General features: G+C 40.7%; 2 protein-coding genes across 6 annotated transcripts in view; one reads left to right on the top strand and one right to left on the bottom strand.

The window, feature by feature from the left end:
• GJC1 (gap junction protein gamma 1) overlaps nt 1–11,957 on the top strand; it is a 67,468-nt gene extending 55,511 nt beyond the window's left edge. For 4 of the 5 annotated variants that reach the window (XR_012475918.1, XR_012475917.1, XR_012475915.1 and 1 more), the window contains one exon: nt 9,826–11,957. The gene's annotated coding sequence lies outside the window, so the exon portion shown is untranslated. The remainder of the gene's footprint in view (nt 1–9,825) is intronic. The other variant, XR_012475916.1, reaches the window with a different exon arrangement.
• Nucleotides 11,958–20,656: 8,699 nt separating this feature from the next.
• The window catches only part of ADAM11 (ADAM metallopeptidase domain 11), a 36,861-nt gene continuing 33,732 nt past the window's right edge, over nt 20,657–23,785 (bottom strand). Inside the window, exon 26 of the mRNA XM_074224326.1 lies at nt 20,657–23,687. Coding sequence (XP_074080427.1) covers nt 23,639–23,687 — 49 coding nt within the window. The 3' untranslated portion in view covers nt 20,657–23,638. The remainder of the gene's footprint in view (nt 23,688–23,785) is intronic.

Here is a 23,785-nt window from a genome sequence, read left to right as displayed (position 1 = left end):
TCTTAAAGCAACATAAACAACAGATTCTCTTCAAGTTAACATAATTATCTTTTGCATGCAAACTTCTGAACTTTTGCTTTATAATTTATTTTATCTCTTTCATATATACTTCTATTTTCAAAGAAAAGAAGATACTCTATCAAAATTAGTTTTATACAATAATTTCAAAAGCCCAATGTACTTATTACCCATGACAGTGTTACAGTTATATTATAATTTCCTCTTTTTAACAGATAATAAATAAGCTACCTTGATCTCAGATATCAATATTCCCTTTCATAAACATGAGGTAAAAAAACAAAGCCTTTCACAAATTTTCTGGGCCAAAAAGACCTTGAGAACTATAACCCATTGGCAAGGTATTCTCTAGTTTGTTTGTTTTTTTATAACAAAATCTTTACAAATGTGATAGATGAAACTTCAATTCATAATTTGTTATTACAAAAGTTTTTGAAATCTCAAAAAGTATAGCTTAAATTGTTCTTATACAAAATTTACTAATTGTACACAGCATATTTCAATTACATGTATGTTTTCTTTACTCCTTAAAAACTTTTAAATACCAAGAATTAAGACCAATTGTTGCTAAAAAAAATCCCTTCTTATGACTACAAGATTTTCTTCATACTTCTCTTAAATTCCAAAAGTCATATTAAAATTAGCTTTAAATTATTTTCCTTTCAAAAGCCTAAAATGTTTGCAAATTCTTATCTTTATCAGAACAATTCTAACTTCTCAATGCTCTCACTTATAAGAGCTTTCTATCCTCACTGACCAACATTTCTTAATATTAGAACATTCTATGTTCTGGGAATTGGAGATTCCCCACAATTTGAGATATCAAAGTAATATGGACTAATTCTTTACCTTTACTGTTTATCATTACTCACTACAGATTTTCCCCAAATACATGAACTACATTCCAATCAGTGCAAATATTACCTTCCCCTTGTTTAGTTATTCTAAAGCTAATTCACAAGTCTGTCCTGACTCCCATGACTCTGGAAGGGCCATAAAACATCAGAATTCAAACTCAAACAATTTTTTTTTACAAACCCCTTAATTCAATTTACATGTATCTTTAGATTAGCATATTATAGAATCAATAACATGAGATTAACATTTACCTAGCAATTGCTTTCATATCAAACTTTTCATTTTATGGGGTTTATTACTTCTCCAATCCACTGCCAAACTTGCAAAAAAGTGCCAATTTAATGCAATTTTTAAATCAGCCCAACCTCATCTAAACACATATCTATCTCCCTATAGACTTCTATAGTTCTATACTTTCTTCTTTTCTTACAATGATTTGTAAACCATTTTTCAAAGTTTCCCCAAAATCCATCTTTTTATATACAAAGTCAACCCTGCTCAAACCTTCTGTCTACATGCTTTTACCAATTTCCATACTTAACAAATGGTTCAAAAGAAAACCCAATTGTCTATCTGGATTTTCTTTAAAGTACTTTCAGAATCTCTTACTCAAACTATACAACTCACATTTTCCACCATTCCTTTTCATTAGCTCTTCTTGACTATTCATACTATTCTGAACTAGATTCACATAGGTTATACAGCTATATAAACCACAGATATGATTCCTCTTTTCACAATACATTTTCCATTCCAAGGTTTTAATATTTAACATTTCTTGATTATAGCTGCTAAAATCCTGGAAAAGGCAGTCATTCAAAAATCCCTTAACTTAATTAGAATATTCCCTGCCCCCCTTCTTCAAATAGAGTAAACTGAATAACTTTTTTTGAGAGACCATCCTAGATTCTTTCTGGGGGGACTGGTCTTCTATTCTTCAACCCTTACATGTCACATAATTTTCTGTAATAACTAACAACATCTGAATCTATATTGATAAACTGAAGCTAATGATGCCATATCATTCTGGGAAAAAAAATTATTTAGTTTCCCCATACAGGTATATCTTGGTAACCACATTATACACTTTAGGATTAACCTGACTCTCTTGTCTTTCTGAAATTTATTTTCCCCTAACCTTTTCAAATTAAAATAGCATTTCTTTCTATTATTTGTTTACATATTTGTTAATGCTCTCACTCTTTTCTGTTTCTTTAACTTCAAAATAAGGTCCCTTTTATTTATTTTTTTTTAGGTTTTTGCAAGGCAAACAGGGTTAAGTGGCTTGCCCAAGGCCACACAGCTAAGGTAATTATTAAAGTGTCTGAGACCGGATTTGAACCCAGGTACTCCTGACTCCAGGGCTGGTGCTTTATCTACTACGCCACCTAGCCGCCCCATAAGGTCCCTTTTAATACTTACTTAACTAATTCTTCCTGAAGTAACTATCCTGAAATGGGGAGGGACGGGGAAACACTGGCAGCACAGAATCGAGGAGAAAGGGAAAAAGAAGGGAACATAAACAAGGAATGGGGGGGGCTTCTCATAATAGTAAAATAAACAGGGTGAGGAGTTTGGCCTCAGTCAATTTAACACCCAAATCCGTTCCTTTTTAAATAAAAATTTTTAAAAAATCCCTCTTGGAGGTGCTCAAGAGACAACACGGATGAGGAGGGAGGGATCATATTACCCATTTTAACATAGGCAGAATGGCTCAATGCCAGTGAGGGCATTAGATGAATCCTGCCTAAAAATAAAGAGCATCAATTTAAATGATGCAACCCAAATTTTTAGGGGAACTCACTGACTCCCCTTTTTCCCTCCTTTTAACAAATCAATGGAAGAACCAAACACACAAGTAAATAGACAATCTAAACACATAGACAGACAAGGCACAAGCACAGTTCACACAAACACAACAATTTTCCAAAATGACAATTTCAACACATATCAAACAGGCCAATGGCAAATTCCTGATGTCTCAGAAATGCCGTGAGGGAAGATTTTAGTGTTGTGTCGACAGTCTCTCCCTCCCAAAGACCTGCCAAATGTGTTCCCCAAACAAGACAACAATACTTAATAATTTTCTTCTTACTTTTCCCTTTGTATTTTGGTAATTTACCCCAATCACTTAATCTTCTCCCTAATGGATTATTCACAGGTACCTCAATCTCTTTATCCCTATTTCCCTTATTTTCCATGGGAAAAGGCCTGGACTGAGCTCTTCCCATTTTAAATATTGACAGAGACCTCTTGGGATCAAGTGCCCTTAGATCCAAGTCTCTTAACAACCAATACGCAATACGCAGGCTCACCCCCCCCCCCCAACCCTCAGTCACCCAAATAGTCCTCACCCTCCAGGAATCTAGCAGATTCCAAAGTCTTAACCTTCAGGCCTGTGCAGAGTTACCGACTGCTGCTGTCCCCACTGATTGATCAGGTTTGGCCACAGATCTGCTTTTCTCTTCCTACCAAGTCTCTCTGCTTCAGATCATTTGCACAGAGGGGAAACCAAGACTCCCAGAAAATGACAAACTGCTAAATCTGGGCAGCAGCACATTTTCACCAAGTTCTGAGAGAGCAATGGTCCCTAATGGGCATATAATCCCCCAGCTGTGTGGGATGAGTTTACCTGCTTAAATAAAACTCAGAGATTTCTCAAGGTATGAAGAGAAAAGTTTTATTCAGTTCTCGAGAATTGGACGCCCTTGCTCCTTCTTAAACATGGAGAGAAAAGGAAACTTTTCTCTTCATACCTTGAGAAGTCTCCAAGTTTTATTTAAGCAGGTAAACTCATCCCACACAAAACGATTATAGTAATCTGCTGTTTGATAAACCCAGAGTCCAGCTTTTGGGATAAAAACTCTCTCTTTGATAAAAACTGCTGGGAAAATTGGTAGTATGGAAGAAACTTAGATTAGACCAACACCCAACACCCTTTACCAAGATAAGATCCAAATGGATACAGGATTTAGACATAAAAAAAAACAATACTATAAGCAAATTAGAAGATCCAAAGACTAGTTTACCTGTCAGATCTATGGAAAGGGGAGCAGTTTATGACTAAGGAAGAGATGGAGAGCATCACTAAAAACACTAGATGATTTTGATTACATTAAATTAAAAAGCTTTTGCACAGATAAAACCACTGTAACCAAGATCAAAAGAAATGTAGTAAACTAGGAAACTATCTTTACAACTAATGATTCTGACAAAGGACTCATTTCTAAAATATAGAGAACTGAGTTATTTAAAAAAAAAAGCCATTCCCCAATTGACAAATGGTCAAAGGATATGCAAAGACAATTTACAGATGAGATCAAAGCAATCCATAGTCATGAAAAATTGCTCTAAATCATTATTAGAGAAATGCAAATTAAAGCTTCTCTGAGGTACCACCTCACACCTCTTAGACTGGCCAATATGACCAGAAAGGATAATGATCATTGTTGGAAGGGTTGTGGGAAATCTGGGACATTATTACACTGTTGGTGGAGCTGTGAACTCCTCCAACCTTTCTGGAGGAACTAAGCCCAAAGGGCAACAAAAATAAGCATACCCTTTGATCCAGCATACCACTACTGGGTCTATACCCTGAAGATATGATGAAAATGGTAAAAAAAAAAACATATTCATAGCAGCCCTGTTTGTGGTGGCAAAGAATTGGAAATCAAGTAAATGTCCTTCAATTGGAGAATGGCTTAGCAAACTGGTAGATGTATGTCATGGAACACTATTGTTCTATTAGAAACCAGGAGGGATGGGAATTCAGGGAAGACTGGAGGGATTTGCATGAACTGATGCTAAGTAAGATGAGCAGAACCAGAAAATCACTGTGCACTTTAATAGCAACATGGGGGCGATGATCAACAATCAGGGACAATTTTGGGCTGTCTGCAGTGGGGAATACCATCTGTATCCAGAGAAAGAACTGTGGAAATTGAACAAAGTTCAAGGACTATTCCCTTTCGAAAAAAAAAAAAACCATTGATCTTGTTATCTCTTATACTTTTTGTTTCTTAAGGATATGATTTCTCTCTCATCACACTCATTTTGGATCAGTGTACAACATGGAAACAAAGACTGACAGATTGCTTTCCATGGGGGGGAGGGAAGTAAGATTGGGGGAAAATTGTAAAACTCAAATAACAGTCTTTAACAAGGAAAAAAAACAAAAATATAGATTTCAATTAAAAATATTTTCTCGGGGCAGCTAGGTGGTGCAGTGAATAGAGCACTGGCCTTGGAGTCAGGAGTACCTGGGTTCAAATCGGACCTCAGACACTTGATAATTACCTAGCCATGTGGCCTTGGGCAAGCCACTTAACCATTACCATTACCTTGAAAAATCTAAAAAAAGAAAAAATATTTTCTCAGGGTGGCTAGGTGGTACAGTGGATAGAGTACTGGCCTTGGAGTCAGGAGGACCTGAGTTCAAATCCGACCTCAGACACTTAATAATTTACCCAGCTGTGTGGCCTTGGACAAGCCACTTAACTCCATTGCCTTGCAAAAACCTACCTAAAATACATATACTTCCTATCTTCCTATGATAAATATTTAAATGGGTAGAGTCTGGCCCTAAAGTCAGGATGATGTGAGCTGTGCAACTTTGAGAAAGGAGGACAAACGTGTGTGTGTATATATAAATATATACTTATGTACATATATATGATATGGGTATGTATGTGTACACATATATACTCATTTAAAATACAAATATACGTATCCTTATATGCATATATATATTCATAAATATATACACCTAAAATGTATTTTTGTATATGCATATATATATGTATATATGTATATGTATTGTGTATGTAGAGGCAGCCAGTAGTTCAGGGGATACAGGGCCAGCCCTGCAGTCAGGGAGACTCCCCTTAATGAGTTCAAATCCAACTTCAGACCCTCACTAGCTGTGTGACCCTCGGCAAGTCACTTAACTCTTTACCTCAATTTCATCATCTGTAAAGTGAGCTGGAAAAAGAAACGGCATACCACTCCAGTATCTTTGCCGGGAAAACACCAAATGGAGTCAGGAAGAGTTGGACACAAATGAGCAACATATTTGTGTGTATAATTTTATATACTCTGTATATAGGTATGTGTGTACCCAAAGGACAATATTCCATGTAATTCATAAGCTCTAGAGCTCTGTGCTAATAAGCTCTGGATATCCAGGATCAGACCACTCCCACCCCAGGCCCTCATCCCTGAACGATAACAATAACAATGATGCTATAATGTTAGCATTTACATAGAGCTTTAAGGTTTGCAATATACTTTACAAATATGACACAACAATCCTAGAATGCAGATGTTATCCTCATTTTACAGAAGAGGAAACTGAGCAAATAGCAGTTAAGTTACTTGCCCAGAGTCACACAGCTATTAAATGTCTGAGATTGGGTTCAAACTCTGGTCTTTGTACCTCCAAATTCAGCACTGTTTATCATACTACTTCCCTGAAGATGTCTGAGGAAAGGATGGATGTTACAAACAGGTCATCCCTGGCAATGTCAATTCTGTGGATGGTCCAATATGGAATCATATACCCATAACTTTAAGCCCCCCCTTTCAACCATGCCTAGATTGCTCCCTGCAACCCCAACATGGGCAGCCAAGTTCCTTTAGGATAAACCTGCAGAATGAAGGACCGGGAGCTTATGGTCGGTTTCCTTCCAGGGGATTCTACAAAGGGCAGGAGAAGATACAGGGGGCAAGGCTTGTTCCACTCTCCTGCCAGCTTTGGGCACTAGAGGTCTGTGTTCGCCTACAACTGAGTTCCCCAGGCCCAAAAACTTCCAGGGGGTCATAGAGCCAGGAAACCTTAGGTGCCACTTAGACCAGCCTTACAGAAAAGGAAACACCCCCAGATAGACTCGGTGGCTTACCTCAAAGCAACAGTGAAGGTGAGGTAGGTGATAAGTTGATGGAGGTAGAGTTTGGTACCCAGGTTCTTCGATTTCAGATGCAATGCTCTTCCCCCTTCTGAGAGTTTCACTTTCTCTTCGGTGGAAAGCTCAGAATTTCTAAAGGTCACCCCAGCCCTCCTGCCTCTGGGAAGAGCTATAGCTACATCCAGGCAGATGTTGCCCTCTTTTAGCTTAATAGCTTAATAAGTAAGAGTTGCTAACAGCATCTCTCCCAAAGAGTGTTCCCACTGGGATAGCCCATTTGCTCAAAGTTTCGGTTCCACCTTCCTTCTAAGAAAGCCTTACTTAAAGGTGACTGAATTTCCTTGTCCTTGGGCCTCTCCTGAATCTCCAAAGCTGCTTCTTGCCTGGCACGCTGGGTCTGTCTGCAGGATATGTGGGTGCCCTCCCATCCTCCTGCTGGACACATCTCATAAAGTCTCTTATTAAATGGGAAAGCTCCCACCTCCACCTCCCCAACCTCAAACCCTCCCCTAAGTCAGCCAACCTTCGAAGAGCCCCTTGGAGCTTGGATGATGCCGAGTCAGTTCAGAGAACTTTTCACACAAGTACAATTAATACCTTATCACCACTCTTTCCTTCCTGTTTCTGTGATTACATCAACTAAGTGGGGGGGGGGGCGCAGAATCAAATCTTCCCCCTGCCCCAAAATACGCACAAAGCTCTTTTCTCTTGTTTCTATACCTCCAAATATGTTTTATAGTCAATGTATCTGGTTTCTCTTCCCCATGACTCCCTCACCATTTAAAAAAATCAGTATTATTAAATCATTAGACATTTATTAGGTGCCTACTATGAACCAGTTACTGTACTAAGCACTGAGGATATTAAAAAAAAACAGGCAAAGGGTAATCCCTGCTCTCAGGGGACTAGTAGCAGAATGTAAACTTGATATCAGAGAAGTTATACATTTTGTCTTTGTATACTAAGCACCCAATAAGATGCCTTAGACATTTTGTGGTTGTTCAGTTGAGTCTGACCCCATTTGGGATTTTTTAGTAAAGATATTGGAGTGGTTTGCCATTTCCTTCTCCAGTTCATTTTACAGATGAGGAAACTGAGGCAGAGTTAAGTGACTTGCCCAGGGTCACACAGCTAGTGAGTGTCAGAACTGCACAAAAGGAGTCTTCTAGGCTTCAGGTCCAGCACTCTGTTCAGCACCACCTAGCAGCTGGACCCTAGACATGAATCCTTAGGAGATAATTGTCTAATAGAATAATTGGATTCTTAAAGTTATCAACTTGACAGAGAGTCCTTTTTTTTTTTAAACCAGACTCTTGGTACAGGAACTTTTCAGCAAGGAAACATCTTTTTCCAATGTGAATTTGCACTTAATTTTTAGGTCTTCAAAGTTGTTTATTTTTAGACTGCTTCTATTATGGTGGAAATTATTCTGGTTTACTCCATATTTGTTTATATTATTGTTTTAAAAAAATTTCTTCATCCATTTCCTCACCTACACCTAAAAACACACCCATAGAACCAGCAGGTTCTGCTATATTGAAACTAAAGAAAACATCTAAATTTGATACAATCTAGAGTGGAATTTTTCCCATTGTGTAAATGCTATATCTAACAAAAGCATAGTCTGTTTGCCATGCATGTACATTTCAGGAATCTATTTGTTGTAATTTTTTATGTAATTATTGTTTTAAAGAAAAATTCTTGTAATGTAATCTGATACCCAAAATAAATGACTTTCCAAGACCTCTGAGAAGTGGACAGGGTAAAGAGAGAAGCTTGCATAAGCTAGGAAATTATATAAATGTAAGCTTACCAGAATACTCTGGTTTCGAATTGCTTTGACTTTTGAAAAACCATGGTTTTTCACTTATTTTGGCCCCCTTAGATAGGTTAGTGAAGCCTAAATGTTGTAGGAGGATTCATTAATTTTCCTGTGAAGAACTCTTGACTTTAACCCCAGAATGCAGCATAAAAAGAAAACACAGATTTATTAAAAAGTAATTACAATACAAAAGAAAGTGACAGATAGTTAAGAGTTCTTTAAAGAGCACGGTGTGGTTTGGGGCGCAGCATTTTAACCAGGCAGGCAGCTGATTAACTCATGCTTTGGGAGGTTAGAGACTATAAGATTAAGAGATAGTTAAAATTCTTTAAATTAGAGACCAGAAGATTAAGAGATAGTTAAAGTTCTTTAGATTAGAGACCAGAAGATAAAGACTGTAAAAATTCTTTAAAGACCACTGATTTTAGCCAGGAAGGCCAGAGGCCAATTAATTGTGCATTAGAACTCCAAGAAGTGAGGGCTGTGAAAAGAGAGCAAGTAATACTTCAGTTTGTCCTTCAATACCCTGCTCAGGATCCACCGGAGGGTGACATACTTGGAGTGGTCTGGTTCTTACACTGGAGAGTTGACCTTTTGGGAGTGTTCGAGGGACTTGTATTGGAGAAATTGCTGTAGGAGGTGGGCTACAAGATGAGCCCCTACATAGTTTAATGTGACATATTATCAAATGCATGCATCTAACATCTAACTTGACCATGGTCAAAGAAAAGATTAAGTGCAGGAAAAGATTATAAAATTTGTTTCCAATTACAATATTCCTCTATGCTTACAATCCCTTGCATTATAAGGATCCCCTTCTTAGAATAAGGTTTTTAAAAGTATAAAATATATAGGATTACCAAGGAAGACAATTACATTTAAATGCAGTTATCAATTTATTGGGACTAAAACCAAGCATATTCCTGGATTCCAGGTTCAAAATCCCTCCCTTCCTTAAAGTAGCTGCCTAACATTTTTTAAGAGTTTAAAGAAAGAGGGGGGTGGCTAGGTGGCGCAGTGGATAGAGCACTGGCCTTGGAGTCAGGAGGACCTGAGTTCAGATTTGACATCAGACACTTAATAATTACCTATCTGTGTGGCCTTGGGCAAGGCACTTAACCCCCATTGACTTGCAAAAAAATAAAAATAAAAAAAAGTTTAAGGAAAGAAAGAGAAGTCAACCCTTGAATGAATTCCATGCTGAATTTTTTTCCCCATGAGCAGCTGGAATGGGTCCTGATGTCCTTACATGGATACTGCCTCAACCTCGGTGGTTACAAGGAAACGGGAGGAGAGCAGACTGTCCTGTGACAATCAATGACCCTAGAGATGACTCGGAGATGGAGACTGAACAGCCTAGAAGACCATGAGGTTAGGGGAAGGGTGGTTGTGGTGGTGATTGTGGTGGACACTGCAATGTGGAGCAGACCTAAGCGAGGGTCTTATCAGAGAGATCATCAAGCCAAACTTCACCATGTTCTTACATTTCCTCAAAAGGAACTGAATTGAATTTTGGAACTTGTTCAAATTTCCCTTCAGATCAGTTTGGGGGAGGTGATGAGGAATGGGGTGGGAGGAAGCCAATTCAAGCTAGAAGCAGTTTTTCTTTGATGGTTTTTTGTTGTTTTATTGACTGAATTTCTGTGCTAAGTTTTAATACATCACCGAACCATAAAAAGTGAATTATTGATTTCTATAATTTGTGAGGCATGTTCTGGGGGGGGGGGTCGGAGGAAGGAGGACTCTGTGAGCAAAATAACCGAAGTTGCATGTTTTAATGAGAATTTTGAGACCTATTCTAGATCATAAGCTTCTATGCTGAAACATAGGACCAACTGAATCTCTTGCAGTTTCTTCTATGGGCAAAAAGCAATTGGGAGTAGGTTACTCTTGAGAAGCCAGGGGACCATCTAGTGGCTAAAACAATATACTGCAGCCCATTGGTTAGTTAAGCCCTTGATCACTGGGATGGCGTGCTGCTCTGGAAGAAAGAAGGGACGAATGGCTGCACATACATTCCATCTTGCCTTCTGTCTCTGGACACCCAGACTTACTGTCACAAGAATGATCTGTACTTCAGATCCCTTAATATTGGAAAGTTGAGTAGTTCTAACCAGCCCAATCAATCAACAAGTATTTATTAAGCACCAGATATATGCCATAGGTCAGAGGAGAGGCAGTGTTGTATGGTGGATAGAGAACCATTATCAGAGCCAAAAAGACCTGGGTTTGAGTCCCACCTCTAATATTATACTGGTGTTGTGATGTATACTTGGACAAATCACTTACATTCTCAGTGTTCTAGGAAAGGCCAATATTTCAAGTTGATAGGAAGGTGCTGACCTGCACTGGTAGAGTTTCCTCCCCTGAAAGTGTCAGTGAAATCACAAATCTGGTCCCCGTGAGCTTAGCATAAGAGCATCAGAGCATGTGGAAGGTAGCACCTGAGCAGAGTTTTGAAATAGACAAGGAATTCTAGAAAATGGAGATGAAGCGAGAATTCAGATAAAATGTGAGTGGGGAACAGCGAGAAAGCTCACTTGGCTGAACTGGAGAATGAAACAAGAGAAGTCAACAGAAGAAGGATAGAAAGGCAGGTGAATCCAAACCATGAAGGAATTTAAAAGCTAAACAAAAGAATTCCATATATATATATATATATATATATATATATATATATATATATTCCAGCAATAATCCAAAAAAGAGAACCACATTGAAAAAATGATCAAGTCTAAAAGAGAACATTAATAAGCTTTTCTATTTTCACTTTGCCTTCTGATTCTATCTAATAAATCCGGGCAATTTTCATTTATGATTCTTTTTATGGTATCCAGGATTTTTGTGGGGCTAAGGAAAAAGAATCTTCTTCAGCCCAGAACTATACCAAAAAATAGTCAGAAGCTACATGCCGATGCAGTCAGAAAACCAGTATGAATCAGGTGAAAAGAACAGAAGACCAAAGCAACACCTTGACCAGGCTCTGACTAGGGACATTGAAGCCTGCCAGAAATCTAAGCAGACTCATCCAGTTTGACAAAAGCCAGATGCTGGAATTCACAAAATTGAAGTCAAGACTAAGAGTGTGGGAGCCTGGCCTTGCACAAAGTTCCAAATCAGGAAATGGGACTAGATATGTGAATGAACAGAAGACACCAAAAACTATGAGAGATGAGCCAAGAGATATGAGCCAAGAGATACCCAAAAAAGGAAAACACAAAAGAAGAGAGTAAAAATATAATAAACATAAGACAGATCTAATAGGGGAAAGAAATAGCTTGACCACAATGATTAAAAGAGTAGCTGGAAGAAATGAAGTGAAAGAAAGAAAGAAAGAAAGAAAGAAAGAAAGCAAGCTTTGAAGGAAAAATTGGAATAGATAATTTGGAAGATTATACCAATTGACAAACTATCTAAACATTAGAGTGAAGACCATAACAGAACTCAAAGACAATAAGAAGTATTAATAAAATCAAATTATTAAAAGTAGGAAAAAATATAAAGTATCTACCACCAAAAACATAAAAATCTCAGAACATAAATCAAGAGGAGTAACTTGAGAATCTCTAGACTCTTCCTTTGCACCACAGAAATCTGGATAAAATAAAAGAATCATAAATGAAAATTGTCTAGATTTACTAGAACTAGCAGGAAAAGTGAAAATAGAGAGCTAAAAGAAATTTCCTGGAAAAAAAATCCCAAAGTGAAAACTCCCATTTTAACCAAAATCCAGAGCAACCTTCCAGGTCAAGGAAAGTATTGTAAGTAGTTAGAAAGAAAGCATTCAAGTACAAGGAACTGAAGTCAGGATCAGACAAGACTCGGCAGTAACACTATAAAGAAGTGAGAATCTTGGAATATGGAATTCTACGTGTGAAAATGATAAAGGCAGGGCAGCTAGGTGGCACAGTGGATAGAGTACCAGCCCTGGAGTCAGGAGGATCTGAGTTCAAATGTGACCTCAGATGTTTAATAAATTGTCTATCTATGTGACCTTGAGAAAGTCAATAAACTCCATTGCCTTAAATAAAATTAAAAAAAAGAATATGCATGACTCAAAAGAAGTAAATACTCTTATTTCATTGAAAATGATAAAGGTTTAAATAAAAAATAATATATCGTAATCCTATAGGGGAATGTTAGCTCCCCTACTTTTAAGTTTTTTGGAACTGTTTTTTACTTTTTTTCTCTATTTTCCCCTAGGCACTAGCATAATGTCCTACACTGAGCAGGAGCTTAATGTTTGTTGGTTGGGGGTGGGGGGGGCCTTTCATGTATTAGAGGATTTTTATCCATCCTTTTTTTTTTTAATTTGTTTTTATTGGAGTAGCAGGTGGCCTTGCTAAAACCTAAAATAAATAAATAAATGAATAAAATTATTTTTATATGAGGCAATGGGGTTAAGTGGCTTGCCCAAGGCCACACAGCTGGGTCATTATTAAGTGTCTGAGGCCAGATTTGGACTCAGGTACTCCTGACTCCAGGGCTGGTGCTCTGTCTACTGTGCCATCTAGCCCCCCCCCCCAAGACAACTCATTTTTAATCCTCTCCAATTACTTCTTTATCCCACTTCCCAAAGAAGCTGATGCAAACCTCTACTGTCTCCAGGCTTTCCTCACATCCTCTTCTTCCCTCTCTCTCAACTGAAGATCTTACTTTAGACTTTAAGAAAATTGAAAAAAATTATATCCATAAAAATACATTTATATAGTGCTTTAAAAAATAAAAAATAAAGAAAGTCATTCTATTGATAAATGGTCAAAGATATGAACAGGCAGTTTTTAAATGAAGAAATTAAAGTTACATATAATCATAAGAAAAAGAAAATTGATACCATTGACTATGAGCCCACTTTCTTCTTTTACTCTTTATCCCTCCTGTCCAGTCTCTGATAATGAAATAGCCTTTCTCCTTGCCAAGTCCAGACTATTTGTTCCTTTGATCTTATCCCCTCCTATCTTCTCCAGTAGATTAATTCCCATCTAGGCAGTCAGGAGGCACAATGGTAAGGCTCTAGGCCTGGAATCAGAAAGATCTGAGTTCAGATCTAGCTTCAGATACTTGCTGCTTGTGTGGCCTTTGCCTCAGTTTCCTCATCTGTAAAATGAGCTGGAGAAAGGAACAGAAAGCTACTCCAGTGATTTTCCCTGCCAAGAAAACCTCAACTGGGAAAAAAAAGAAAACCTCAACTGGGGTCATGAAGAGTCAGACATTTCTAAAAATGACTGAATTATATCATCTACAATAGATTTTACATAATTATGTTAAGTATAATTATATATAATAATTCTGCATTTTATAGAACTATATGTTTATTATAGCCATAATATATATATATATATATATATATATATGTAAAATATAGTGTATGTAATACAAGATATAGTCTGCAGGCTATTATATAACATGAAATGTACCCAAATGCACTCCAGCTTTGCAGTCTGGTCTCTAACTTCATTATGACTCTGAAATTTCTCCCCAGAGCTTACCAAAGCTGGCCATATTTTTTCAGCCTTTATCTTCCTGGTGTCTCTTTTGCATTTGACCCCGATGACCACCCTCTCCTCTTGGACACTTCTCTCTGGGTGTTCACAATACTCCTCTCTCCTGGTTTTCTCCATCTGTCTACTTTGCTGGCTCATTAGCTATATCACTACCACTCCCTCCCCTCAATTCTAGTGTACCTCCAGGCTCTTCTGGGCCCTCCCAATGATCTCATCACTCTTTTCTCTGCTTAGGGTAATTTATAAACTCCTCCATTTGACTTCTAAAGCCTTTCACAACTTGACATCAACCTAACTTTCTAACTACCTAGTTGCCCCCCTTGTGCTTCATTTTTGAAGACCATGATGTTAGGGAGATGATGCCAGAACAAGCACATGAATTGGATTTGAGTGAGGGGGTGCTGTGCTAAGTCACCAGCCTCTCTAACTCCTCTAGAGCCATCTGGGACCAGTGGCTAGATATGAATCAGGACGACTGGAGATGGCCCTGGATGTGAGGCAGGGTTAAGTGACTTGCCCAAGGTCACACAGCTAGTAAGTGTCTGGATCTAGATTTGAACTCAAGTCCTCTTGACTTCAGGGCCAGCCCTCTATTCACTGTGCCATCTGGTTGCCCTATGCTCTGTTGATACCAAAAGAGTCAAAAGCTGGTCTCTCCCTTTAAGGAACTTGAAATCCAATGCCCATTGACTTTCTCTCCCTAATGACTTTGTATTTCATTACCTTCTATTAATTTGTATATATCTATATGGTTAACAAATGACTCCCAGATCCACATAGGGACCAGAAATGAAGCAGAATTCAATACACCAATTAAATGAATTTCTTGTCTGAGAAAAGTCTTACAAGGGAGAGAAGTTCCTACAAGGGAACAAAGAGGTAGAGTTCTTCAGTTGGTCAGAGGAGAGAGAGAGAGAAAGGGGTTAGATCACATGGTTTCTAGTTTGGAAGTGGAGGAGGAGGGTCTTAAGAGAGAAGACATCTGTGGAGAGGATAAACCAGGGAGTAAGATGTTTGGAAAGTCCCAAGACAGCAGCTGCTGCTCAGGACCACCTGGAGCTGTTCAAGGCTGGTCCAGCCTCTTTAGCCATCATCTAGAGTTGACTTCTCTTTTTTATTTTTATTTTTAAATTTTTTTTATTTAGTTTTTAAGAAAGATTTTATTTATTTTGAATTTTACAATTTTCCCCCTAATCTTGCTTAACCCCCTCCCAGAAGTGAGTCTCTTAGTCTTTACATTGTTTCCATGGTATACATTGATCTAAGTTAAATGTGATGAGAGAGAGAAATCATATCCTTAAGGAAGAAACATAAAGTATAAGAGATAGCAAAATTACATAATAAGACAATGGTTTTTTTTTTTTATATTAGAGGTACTAGTCTTTGGTCTTTGTTCAAACTCCACAATTCTTTCTTTGGATACAGATGGTATTCTCCATTGCAGAGAGCTCAAAATTGTGCCTGATTGTTGCCCTGATGGAATGAGAAAATCCATTAAGGTTGACCATCACCCCCATGTTGCTGTTAGGGTCTACAATGTTCTTCTGGTTCTGCTCATCTCACTCAGCATCAGTTCATGCAAATCCCTTCAGGCTTCCCTGGATTTCCATCCCTCCTGGTTTCTAATAGAACAATAGTGTTCCATGACATACATATGCCACAGTTTGCTAAGCCATTCTCCAATTGAAGGACATTTACTTGATTTCCAATTGTTTGCCACCACAAACAGGGCTGCTATGAATATTTTTGTACAAGTGATATTTTTACCCTTTTACATAATCTCTTCAGGGTATAGACCCAGTAGTGGTATGCACATTTTTGTTGCCTTTTGGGCATAATTCCAAATTTCTCTCCAGAAAGCTTGGATGAGTTCACAGCTCCACCAACAGTGTAATAGTGTCCCAGATATCCCACAACCCTTCCAACAATGTTCATTATCCTTTCTGGTCATATTGGCCTGTCTGAGAGGTGTGAGGTGGTACCTCAGAGATGCTTTAATTTGCATTTATGACTAAGGAAGAGATGGAGAGAGCATCATTAAAAAAAAAACTAGACAATTTTGATTACATTAAATTAAAAAGCTTTTGCACAGACAAAATCACTGTAACCAAGATCAAAAGAAATGTAGTAAATTGGGAAACAATTTTTATAACTAGTGTTTCTGACAAAGGACTCACTTCTAAAATATACAAAGAATGGAGTCAAATTTTTAACAAGACAAGCCATTCCCCAATTGACAAATGGTCAAAGGATATGCAAAGGCAATTTCCAGATGAGGAGATCAAAGCAATCCATAGTCATATGAAAAATTGCTCTAAATCAGTAATTATTAGAGAAATGCAAATTAGAGCATCTCTGAAATACCACCTCACACCTCTCAGACTGGCAAATATGACCAGAAAGGACAACGATAAATGTTAGAGTTGACTTCTCAAAAGGATCACTGGGATGTCTAGCAACTCTGAGTCTTAGAAATCCTAATTGGCAAATCCATTGTCCTACTACCCTATGAGTAAGTTATAAATATGTAAGTGGATGAATATTGAAAAATTTTCATAACATACAACTGGAAAAATGAAAGAAAATATCAATAAAAAAGAAAAAAAGGCAAGTGGAAAGAAGGTGGCAGACAGGTAAAAAGTATATATAGTTCAATGAAGAGAGATAGGAGAGTTGGTAATGACAGAACAGTAGAAAATCCTGAAGCAACTCTTTGTTTTTCTTCTTTTTTTTTTTTTTAGGTTTTTTGCAAGGCAATGGGGTTAAGTGACTTGCCCAAGGCCACATAGCTAGGTAATTATTAAGTGTCTGAGGTTGGATTTGCACTCAGATCCTCCTGACTCCAGGGCAGGTGCTCTATCCACTACGCCACCTAGCCGCCCCCTCCTGAAGCAGCTCTTAATCATTACAGAGCTCATATCCACAATCTATATGTGTATACATATGTTTGTTATTGTGATTTGTGTCAGTTGTGTCTAGCTCTTCATGATCCCATTTGAGGTTTCTTGGCAAAGATACTGGAGTGGTTTGCCATTTCATTCTCCTTCTACTCATTTTACAAATATGGAAACTGAGGCATATAGGGATAAGTGACCTTTACCAAGGTCATATAGCTAGTAAATGTCTGAGGCTGAATTTGAACTAAGGTCTTCCTTACTCCAGAAGTAGAACCATATCCATAGCTACCCATAAAATGTCTGGCACTTGATAAATGTTTATTGTCTTCCCCACAACTGAAAATAGAGTTTTTTTTTCAGACTTTCCACTGTCCTCTGTCTTTACCAACTCACCTATCTCTCTTTATTAAACTATACTTCCTACTTGTCTTCTTTCCACTTACCTCTTTTCTTTTTTTGATTGATTTTTTCTATTTTTCCAATTGCATGTTATGAAAGTTTTTTAATATTCATCTACTTGCATATTTATGTTACACATTTTTCTATCCCGTCCCTTCCCACCCCACTCCTCTCAGCAACAAACAATCTGGTAAAAGTTGTCCATGTTTACATATTAGTCATTTTTTGTATAAAGAATTAAGTCTAAGGGAAAAGAAAGAAAACCATGGGATAGGAAGGAAAAACATTAGTGAAGTTTTTAAAAATCCACTTGGCTTTTTGACCACAGACCAAACATTGGGCTTTTTGAGTCTTTCCTCTCTAAAACTTCTGACCTGATGCCCAATTAAACTCACCAGTGATTGTCCTCAGGGGTACTCCCTCCCTTCTCCCAGGCTTTCTCCTTCCCTCCCCTACTCCTTTCCAGTTTTGGAATCTTGATCAAATTAATTCAGTTACTGCTCCTGGATGTATCAATGTACTCCCCAGTGGGGGGAGGGGGGCAACTAGGTGGCACAGTGGACAAAGTGCCAGGCCTAGAGTTAGGAAGATCTGTTAGGAAATTCAGCCTCAGACACTAACTGGGTCAATCACTTAACCTTGTTTGCTTCAGTTTCCTCATTTGTGAAATGAACTGGAGAAGGAGATGGCAAATCACTCCAGTATCTCTGTCAAGAAAACTCCAAAAGGGGTCATGAAGAATTGGGCACAACTGAACAACAACAACCATAAGCATTTATAAATACTAATTCAGGCATGCATTCCTGGAGCCTTCTCAACTTGAAATATCTCTCTACCATGGAAGTCCTCTCCTCCCATCGGTGGGTTTGTCTCAGGAGCCTCATTTTGGGGAAGATCCCAGGTCAGCTCACCTTCATTCTCCTGGCTGTGCTTCTGACTTTCCCAACTTCAATACCACAGTCCCCAAGCTGGCATCTTCTCCTGCAACTCCCAAGTTCAGTTTCCTTTTGTGTGATGTCTTCAGACTTTTTAGAATGGAAGCTCCTTGAAGGCAATGATTAATTGTCTTTGTATCCCCCAGACCTAACAGTATTACCTGGCACATTCCTGACAAGTGTTAATAAGTGTGTATGGCCCAGTCACCAAGCTGCTTACAACTTTTCCTGAATCCAACTTGGTTTGAGGAAGAGAGCTAGGACTTGGAAGATTTCTCTGGGATTTCTGACATTTACTAGCTTTGTGATCATGGACAAAACTTTCTGCGAGGCATATTTTCCACCTCTGTGAAATGAGGGAGATAATACTTGCCCCAACTTTCCATAAGGTTGTTATGAGTCAAGTATGTCGGAAATAATATTACTTTCTCACATTTACCTAGTACTTTAGTTTGACAAATGGTACAGTGGATAGAGCAGCAGCTCTGGAGTCAGGGAGACTCATCATCATGAATTCAAATCCAGCCTCAGACCTTTACTCACTGTGTGGCCCTGGGCAAGTCACCTAACCCTGTTTGTCTCAGTTTCCTCTTCTGCAAATGAGACCACTCCAATATCTTTGCCAAGAAAACCCCCAAAATGATGTGACTGAAACAACTCAGCAAAACTGTCATAGCTAAGATTCAAACTCTGATCTTAATTGACTCCATATCCAGTCCAATTCAACAAGACAAATGTGGTACAATGAAAAGAAAAGGGGCGGCTAGGTGGTGCAGTGGATAAAGCACTGACCCTGGAGTCAGGAGTACCTGGGTTCAAATCCGGTCTCAGACACTTAATAATTACCTAGCTGTGTGGCCTTGGGCAAGCCACTTAACCCCATTGCCTTGCAAAAACCTTAAAAAAAAGAGAGAGAACTAATTTTTAAGTCAGAGGACCTGGGTTCAAATCCACTTATTTCCTATAGGACTATCAACAACCTCTCTGAGCTTCAGTTTTCTTATCTGCAGAAACTGAAGGGGCTGGGCACATAAGATTCTCTGAGACACCTTGTTATCTACCCACTGCTCCCCTAGACCCAATGGGAGCAGACTGTGCCCCACTTCCCCAGTGTTATACTCCTCTGATTAGTGAATAGGTGCAAATTCACCTAACCCACTCCTTCCTCCATCCTCATTAAACATCTTGCCATCTGCATTATTCCGTCCCTTTTCCACCTCTCTAAGAAAAAGTAATCAAATAAATATTTCAGGTGCTTCTGGAAAGGAGAACAGGCAGACACTCAACACTCCTTTAATGTCCCCCACCAGGTCAGAACCCCCTTCCCTGGCTGCCAGGTGTGTATATCCTCCCATTAGAAGATAGTAGGCAGTAAAGATTTATTCAACTGATCCTTTATATCCCTTCTAATTTTCAAATATATGATCCCATGAATTATAATATAGTCCCAGACTTCATTCATCACCCCCTCTTAGATTGGAATGATTTTGATTTGCCAATATTTAAGCCTTTTTTTGTATCCCCTTTGGAATTTGAGATGTTCCCTGGTGTTTTAAGATTCACACCAGAAACAGTGACTGTATAGCTCAGGTTAGGAGGTCTCAGATCAGACTGGATATCTGGGCTGTGGATTCTTACCCCAATTCTAGGATGTACAGTTATCCCTTCTGCATAGGGAATGTGGTGCCCCAGTGATCTTGAAAATCTGTAAAATTTTTTTGGCCTCCCTTCAAACCTGAGAAGTCCGAATTTTTTCTTTTATGGATTATTTACAATACTCTATTAGAAAATTTGGGTTAAGTATTTGGTCATAGGCTCTGTGTCATCTGCTGGTCTTTGTGTGTGTCCTCTGCAGCTTCCACAAAACTCTCCCCAAATTTCCATTTAATATTTTATGTCAACCTGTAATTTATCCAAACCTTGATGAGATAATCACAGTGTGGAAGGGATAACTATCCTCAGGTCTGGAATCACCTGCCCCTTTGTCCTATTGAGGCATAAATGAATTCTAAGATAAAATAGACCCTCAAGATTGTCTTACCAAAGTCTGGGTGGGAGAGAAGAAGAAGAGTTGGGTTTTCTATGGGTCAAGGAAGACTTCTGATTTTGGAATCTCTGTGAAGTACAGGAAGGGTTCTCTTGGCTAGAGCTGATAAACCTTCTCAATGAAATGAAAAGCAAACCCCCTTCCCAGGAGAATATCCATGTCCCCAGCCTAGACTGGCAGACTCTAGTCTGTTGGAAGTGGGCTTGGGAAGGACAGTAACCCTGATTCCCCTAGAAAGAGGTCAAGAAATCATGCCAAGAGCCAAAGTCAATGACAAGACCAAGAGTGTGAGCTCCATGGAAGCCCCAGGATGGGATCTTTATTTCCCTTTCTTCCCCTTCCCCCCATAATGGTGTATTTACAGGATGCTGCATGGACATGGCATCACTCTGGGGGGGACCCCAGCCTCTGCCCCAGCCTGGGGGGCCCCAGGGGCAGGCAGTGGGATGAGAGGATGCCGATGGCTGAGAGCATCAGGCTAACTGGTCACACAAAGGTGGTGGACATTCTCTCTCTCTTCCCCCAACCGGTGTGGGCACACACACACACACACACACACACACACACACACACGCACACGCACACGCACACCCAGAGGTACATTTGTGCAGAGGTGCAAAGCCATTCACTTATACTCAGGCTTGTGTTGACATAAATGTGCACACAATTCCACCGGGGGAACACCATAAGGCATCACTAGACCTGCTCTTACTTCGGGCAGCAGGGCAGGTGTGCTTGGGGCAGGGCTTCCTACCCATGGGCCCCTTGCCTTGGGCAGAGCATCTGGGACCCTGCCCCAGGGGCTCCTGCCACCAGGCTTTCCATAGCTACTTAGAAGGAATCAAAGTGTAGCAGCCCCAGGTCCCCCCAGCTAGCACCTGAGGTGAGGTTTGGGGAGGGAAGGGGGATGCAGCAGATGCAGCCCACCCCCCTGAAAATTCCTCCCCAGAGTTGCCCCAGTTGGGGGAGCCGAGACTCAATAGCGGACTTGGAAGGGGCAGAGAACTGCAGCTTTCATCAGGAAGGAGTGGTATTGGCTGTGGTGAAAGGAGGCATAGGCCTTTTTGTCTCCTTTCTCACACATCCCGGGCCAAACATTTAAACTAGGAGAGGAGGAGGATGGGTTCCCTCACCCCTTCATTTCTTCAGCTCCAGGTCAAAGTTCATAAAGGAAGCCCAGAAGCAGAGGGTGATTGTCCATATAGAGCCACAGAGGTCTCCCCCCCAAGATGGAGAGATACCTCCCATTTGGGGCTCTAAGGGTGGGGGTAGAGAGGCAATACTGTATGTAAACACTGCTCAGGCCTTGAGTTTAGGGTGCAAGAAGGAAGGGGAGTTTCAATCGAGGGTCTAGGAAGGTGTGGTCTTGAAGCCCTGCCTTAGGATTTTGGATTCTATGGGGCCCTGTGCTTTCCTAACCCATTATTCTGATGCCCACCATAGCACCAGTCACAGGACACCTTGAACCTAGGTCCCACTGCTGGGGAAGGGGGTCAATTGCCTACAACATCTAGGGTCACCCCAATGGGCACTCCAACCCTGAGTTAGTTCCAGAACTGCCCATGTGACATATGACTCCCTGGGATTCCCAGTCCAGGCCCTGGCCCTTGCTGACATTCTGGGGTCATGGCCACAGGACCAGGCGGCTTTGGTTTCAATTTAACACTCAGGCCTGTCCTGGGTTGCAGCAGGGCCAGGGAGCTCTAGTGTGGACTGGTGATAGAGAGGAGGAAGGATTGATCCCCAAACTCCACCTTGGGTTTGGGGAAAATTTATGTTCCCATCAAAGGGGAAGGGGGATCCCTATGTCTTTCTTCTCCCCCTTAATACCAGAATACCCTTAGAAGCTACCCTGGTCTCTGCCAACCTTGTGGTTACATTCATCATTTAGGTCTCAATTTCTTAAAAAAAAAAATCAGACATCTTAAGCCACCTCCAGGCTCTGGCTGGGAGAGTGAGGAAGCCAGAATGGGGGCAAAGACAGGACATCCCCCAAGCCCCTGGAAGGCTGGGCAAGGAGGCCCTGGGATCTGATATTTATTGACTGAACCAGTCTTGCAGGCAGGGTCAGCCGAGGTGCCCCTAGGGCCAAAGTGCAGTGTCAGCTGGTGGCTGCCCCCCTCCCTCCATCAGTAGATGCCCTCTGGCCCCAGCCTGGGCACAGTCAGTGATGATGGAAGCTACATTCACATGGGGAGGGGGATGAGTGCACACAAGGCAAAGCTGGGCATGAGGTGGAGGGGGGCAGGATGCACACGTCAGCCCCCTCACTGTCAGTAGTAGTAGTACATCCATGCCAGGGATCCACCCCACCAAGATGTCCCTTTGGGGGCCCGGCCCCAGGAAGACTTTCACATGGCATGGCTCCTCTGTTGGTGGGGTGAGGGCAGGTGTGTCCTTTCCCCTTCCAGGTGGTGACTGTGAGCGCCAGGCAGGGGGGTGGAGAGGAGCTTAGGCCCCACCCGACCTGGAAGAGAAACGAGGAACCAAAGAGGGGGACAGGCTTCAGTCCAGTCTAACATAGAAGCACCAGAGAGCTGACAGGTGAGGCAGGGGGAAGCGCAACTAACTCTAGGCTTAGGGTCCCTCCCGACCCCCCCCCCCAAGATGGTGAAGGGAAGGAAGATGCTAACACAGATAGAATTTAGGGTCTGCTTCCCATAAAGGCCTTGGCAGAGAAGCTGGTTCCCCCCACCCAGTACCCCAGATGTCTGAACATCTGCTCACTAAGTAGGACCTGTCTGTCACTGTGATGATCTATAGAGGTTGAAGGGAAAGTCAAAGGATGCACAAAAGGCCAGAAGGGAGGAGGAGCAGGGGAGGTCAGACATTAGATGACATGGAAGACATGACCAGATGGCATGGGGAGACAGGTGGATTGTAGGGCTGTTTCCCCTTCCCCAGGGGACTGGTGCTGTGGTTATTTATTGCTGAAGGACAGAGGTTGAGGAGGCCCAGCCAGGTCCATGAATATTTTAAGCACTTTGGCCTGTAGTGGGGGCTGTGGAGAGCTGGTGGTGGAAAAGGATGACCCAACAATGTGACCCTCTCAATGAGCGAGCAGGTGGAGAAGCCAGGCTGGTAGGTCGGAATGACAGAGAGCATTGGTGCCTGTCATTCTACAACCTGGAACCCCCCCCCCCCCCGGCAGGGGACAGTGATCTCGGGCCTGTGCCAATGGAGAAATCAGGATGGTAGCTGACGATGGAGATGGAGACGGATGCGGGTGCGGGTGGGATGGAAGTGGAGGTGCCATCACACTGCCCCCTGCTGAGTCGGGTCATACCTTCCTCGGCGAATGTTTCTTAGGGAAGGGAACGGGAGAGACAGAGATAGAGAGACAGAATCCAATTAGGGACTCACTTCCTTGCGCCGGCCTTCATCAGCCCCCAAGGGGACCAG

Source organism: Macrotis lagotis, chromosome 2 (genome assembly GCF_037893015.1).
Source record: "Macrotis lagotis isolate mMagLag1 chromosome 2, bilby.v1.9.chrom.fasta, whole genome shotgun sequence".
Classification (NCBI taxonomy): Eukaryota; Metazoa; Chordata; class Mammalia; order Peramelemorphia; family Peramelidae; genus Macrotis; species Macrotis lagotis.
Note: the sequence above shows the minus strand (reverse complement) of the source record. Positions and strands in the feature narration are given on the sequence as shown.